The sequence below is a fragment of the Camellia sinensis genome, chromosome 7, assembly GCF_055761805.1.
Source record: "Camellia sinensis isolate YWXY chromosome 7, ASM5576180v1, whole genome shotgun sequence".
Taxonomy (NCBI): Eukaryota; Viridiplantae; Streptophyta; class Magnoliopsida; order Ericales; family Theaceae; genus Camellia; species Camellia sinensis.
Genome location: NC_138967.1, coordinates 108,154,929 through 108,160,195, shown reverse-complemented (window position 1 = coordinate 108,160,195; position 5,267 = coordinate 108,154,929). Strand labels below are relative to the sequence as shown.

The 5,267-nt window shown below is 34.0% G+C and overlaps 1 protein-coding gene across 1 annotated transcript; it reads right to left on the bottom strand.

The window, feature by feature from the left end:
• Positions 1-3,594: 3,594 nt before the first annotated feature.
• LOC114309695 (uncharacterized) lies at positions 3,595-4,985 on the bottom strand. The gene has a single exon (XM_082877110.1). The coding sequence runs from the start codon at positions 4,698-4,700 to the stop codon at positions 3,807-3,809; it is 894 nt and encodes a 297-aa protein (XP_082733236.1). The 5' UTR covers positions 4,701-4,985; the 3' UTR covers positions 3,595-3,806.
• Between the last annotated feature and the right edge of the window lie 282 nt (positions 4,986-5,267).

Sequence of the window (5,267 nt, the reverse complement as noted above, 5' to 3'; positions counted from 1 at the left end):
AATATATAAACAACTCTGTCAAACGAGATAAACCCATTTTGGTACTAACCACTTCCCATATACCCAAAGTATTCAAACCTGGTACACTTTGATACCAAGTTGTAACGCCCCTAAAATAATTACAATAAACCAACTCTAAACACTAGTACAATGTGATATAAACAGAATAAGAAACTTCTATTTCATTAATCAGAATTAATATACAAAAGGTCACACATGCGATATACATACATAAATCGTTCATCCTGAATCTATAGCATGTGTTAGAAGAGGTAGTAGGAAATGAAAGCTAAACATGTGTTCATATGCCCTAATGACCTACATTTTTCCAAGAAAGTGCTTAGTTACAACAAAATAAGTCATAGGCTCAATACAAATAAAACCCTAGGCTTGTGAAAAGTAAATACAAAATAAACAAAAGTGAGCCTTCAGCTCCATAATCCTTCCAAGCTAAGTCCTTGGCGGAGGCATATCAATAGTACCTAGTAGGGTAAGCCAAAGCCTAGTAGAAACAATCTAACACAATATATGAATCGTAACAAAGATACAAGTATAATGTGCATACACAATGCCTGTAATAAATTCATTCATATTTGACAAGATTATAATATGCCAAATTTTATATCTCAATCCATTTTATCTCAATTCATTTCACCTCAACTCATGAGTCAAATTCATTGTCATCCAAGCAACCCAACTCAGACTACAACTCAATGGTTCTCCAATCAATACAACCATTACACAAACACTTCAATTTGTTATTTTACAAAAATTTCATCCGCGAGAATTGGCACCCATGTATATGCTCGATTTTTGGAACTTTCACCCTAGACACACAGGACAACTTAATTCAAAGAAGTCCATCCACTTTCTTCTCCCAAATATCATATATATGCAACGTATTCAAACATAGTCATATTCAATGACAACAGTTAAGAGATTAGTTTCAAGTCACCTAATCATCATGCAATTTCTATAACAATCATAGTTATCCTCCACCGATAACCCAAAACAGATATTTCTAAACAGATATACAATCTCCAAGACAGATAAATTATCCAAATTTCCATAGGTGAGAGGCAAAACATATCCAACTCCACCATTTATATAAACATTCATCCAATTTCATATTTCTAATACCAATTTCATTATTTATACAAAATAATTATTTTCAGCATTTTAGGGCAAAACTCCATTCTCTCCAAAATCTAACTCATGTGTCAAAATTAACAAATTTAACATAACACATCCTCATATTTATACCCATAACCATTTTTAATAACTTCATTTGCAAACCCCTCTTTTAATTTTAAACCAAAACCCTAGATTTGTCTAAAATCCTCAGAAACCCAACATTACTTACATAATCAACAAATAACTAAGTTAAAAATCATAAGAGAGTGTAGAAAGTCCTAACTTCAAGTTTAGAAGACCAAAGCAACAATGGAGGAACTTCAAAGATGCCGAAACCAAATCTTGTTTGGATCAAAATAGAGCTCTTAAGACGCTCTACCTTTTTAACAAAAGCACAAGGGTACAGAAACCAACGAATCTAGGTGAAAATGTAGAGAGAATATAGGTTTTAGAGAGAGAGGCTCTAGATTTAGGTTTTTTTTTTTTTGGAAAGTAGGGAGAGCGAGAGAGAGATGTGAAAAAGTGATATAAAATATCACTTTTACAGACTGAAATATACACAGTCCACTCGAGCACAAAAAGTGACGCTCGAGCGTCAGACACAACAAGTTGTCCCGCTCGAGCACAAGAAATGTTACTCGAGCGCAAAATGCACACTCCCAGTAGTTTTACAGACAATAGACTAATGCTAGAGAGCAAGAAATGCTGCTCGAGCTGAGCATGCTTGAGCGCAGAAAGAACCACTCGAGCGTAGAATACATTCTCCCAATAGTTTTGCAAACCTACAAAAATACTGAGAGTTTGCAAAGCCCGCTCGAGCGGAGGAGCAAAAATCTAGGCAATAAAAGTTTGATAACTAAACAACCAACCTGTCCCAATCACAATCACAACAACCCAATAGCCAAATTCAAAGAAGTGCAAGGGAAGCAAGATATGATCAACAACACGACACAATGAAGCCTGACTCCAAAACATTATCAATTTTTTCATTTTTAAAGTTTTTTTTTTTTTAAATTTTGCACATCAGTGTTCCATCATCATAGTTCTTTATAGACACAAAATTTTTAGTTTTGCACAAAAAAATATAGTTTTTTTTTTCTCTTTTTGCACATAATTTTTTCATTTAATTTTTTTTTTTTAAATTTGAAAGTTGATATTTTAAAGTTTTAAAAATCAAAATAAATGTCAAATCGTCATGTTCCTTTGTAAATAATCATAAATGATGAACAATCATTGTTTGAAGGGAATTCTGACTATTAAAAATTTAATGGGACTTGGAGGTCCAAAAAATCTTAATTAGGATTTATTGGAGTATAAGTTCATAAATTACAACTTGTGTGTAAATGCTTCCCAAAAAAACTCTCTATTCAAACAATAATGTATGGATTGATTTGGAAATAATTATTTTAGTAATTTTTTAATTTTTTTAAATTAAAATAGGAAATAAAAAAAATTGGGAAACGGTTTTTGCTTTTTTTTTTTTAAAAAAAAAAGGTGCAAAAAATAAATAAAATGAAAAAGAATTTGTGACTTCTTTATATAACTTTCAAACTTTTTTATTTTTGGATTTTTTTTATAATAACTTTTTAATTTTTTAATTAAAATGTATTACTACAAACAACCGTTAGCACCATTTGCTATCCAAACTCACACATTTAAAAAAAAAAAAAACGACAATGCTACGTAGCTCAAATTTTGTGGCTCAAAAGTGGCTCAAATGGCTAAAACGACGTCGTTTTGAGTACAGAACAACATAAAAATGGCCAAAACGACGTCGTTTTGGCCATTTGAGCCACTTTTGAGCCACAAAATTTGAGCTACGAGACATTTTCCAAAAAAAAAAACCCTCTATGTAGATTGCTATTACATAAAAGTGGTGTTACATGCACCAATTAATATACTAACTAGTGTATCAACACTAGTTATGACTTTATTATTAACACCAGTCATTATGCAAATTACAAACATAAAAAATATCTTAAATTATATCATATCATTAATTCGTATACTAATTAGTACACTAATTGATGCATATAACATTACTCCTTGCATAAATGCATCACAATCATTTTTGTGTCTCATATATGCCATGCCAGTCGTGTGCTCATCTATCACCTAAGATAAAAATAATTAATAAATAAACAAAATACATGAGCCATTATTTGTGGAAAAATGTTCAAATCTTTTGACTTACGGTTTTGATTAGAATTTAACTTCTCTCATAATAAAGCCATCTCAAGCATTATTTTAGTGAATAAAATCATTAGATTATTATTAAAACTAAGAATAATGCTTTCACCTCGTTATATAAGGATTATGAAGACGAGTAATAATGTTCACACATATCATTTTCACAGTGAATCCGGATCCTCGGTGCCCCTTTCCTGTCGCGCTTCCTGTAGCCCTCCAAAACGACGTCGTTTTGGAGGGCTTTTTTTTTTTTTTTTTTTTGCCCTTTCTTTTGCTTTCTTCGTCTTCTTTCTTTTCCTTTTGCCCCTGTTTTCTTCTGTTCATCAGAACCCCCAGCTCCCCTCTGCTTAATCAACTTCTCCACCATCCTTTTCTTGGCCTCCATTCTCTTCAAAGCCTGCATCTCCTTCAACTTCCTCATCTCTTCTTCCTCCACCACCTCCGACGCCGGAACAAACCCAACACCGCCCTCCCTCTCCTTCTCAGCCACCATCATCGAACAAACCCAAAAATGACTTGGGGATTAACTTCTTGCTATCGAGTTCTTTAACCATATAAGCAGCTTTCTTCGTCTTCCCTTCCTTGCATAGTCCCAAAATCAGTGCATTGTAAGTCAAGATATCCTTCTTAATCCCATTCCTCGACATCTCCTCGTAAAGCCTTCTACCCATCTCAACATTACCTGCTTGGCTATACCCATTTATCAATGTATTGTAAGTTACAGTATTAGGAGACACATCAATCCCTTTCATCTCACTAAAAAGTTTGTTCGCTTCGTATAATTTCCCTTCCTTGCAGAACCCATGAATAAGTGTGTTGAAAGTAACATCATTTGGGCATAACCCATTCTTCTCCATCAAATTCTTGAGCTTCAAAGTAGTGCTCAGAAGGCCATGGTTACAGTGTCCAACAATTAATGTATTATAAGAAACAACTGTAGGAACACAACCCATGTTTTCCATCTCTCCAAACACCTCAACAGCCTTTTCCAGTTTCCCCAATTTACACAGAGCACTAATAAAAATGTTCAAAGTATAAACATTCGGCGAAATTCTTGATCTCTGCATTTCTTTATAAAATGCTAATGCGATATCTGCCGGATTCAAATTCATCAAAGAACTCAAATACGCATTGCAAGATTCAACATTTGGGACAAACCCATAATCCTTCATACGACAATAAGCATCGGTGGCATTCCTGAACTTCTTCATATGCGCACAGGTTTTGAATAGAGAGTCGAAAACACGAGGCGAAGAATCATAGACTCTGTAAGAGTTGAGTATCGATTCAAAGAGCTTAGAAGGAAAATCAATTGAACACGATTGGTGAATCTTCATCTTTTTTTTACCCACAAACCCAAGAACTAATTTCATCATCCTGCGATCATCATCATCATTAAACCCAGAATAATCATCATCATCAAACCCAGAATAATTTCAATACCTAGTTGAAATCAATGTCCAGAATAATTATCATCATCAACTTTTTTTTTTTTTTTAAGAAACGCACAATCTAACAAAAAGAAAATATAAAAAACACTTTCAGAAAACGAAAGGCAACATGGATGGACCTTCTATGTGGTGGATCAGCAGGAAGGAAAATTTGAAAGCAAAATGAATCTGGGTAAACTTGTTATTGCTTTAGGAGTGAGAACAGATGAATCTGTGGGACGAAAACCAGCTACTGAGAGAGCTAAGTAGTGGTATGGAGAGAGAGAGAGAGAGAGAGAGAGTTATCAGTGAGAAGAACAAGGAAAAAAAAAAAAAAAACCCCTCCAAAACGACGTCGTTTTGGAGGGCGACAGAACGCCCCGTAGGAAAGGGCGACGGAGGATCCGGATTCTTTGAGAGTTTTCATTGTCTCCATTAACCAACTAATTTAGACATTGGAACACGCACGTCAAGTCTCATTTAAGTCTCATTTTTTGGTAGGTTTTCTCGTTT

What these genes read in the sequence shown, in the direction of transcription:
- LOC114309695 (XM_082877110.1), bottom strand. Translation starts at nt 4,700, where the DNA reads ATGATGAAATTAGTTCTTGGGTTTGTGGGTAAAAAAAAGATGAAGATT.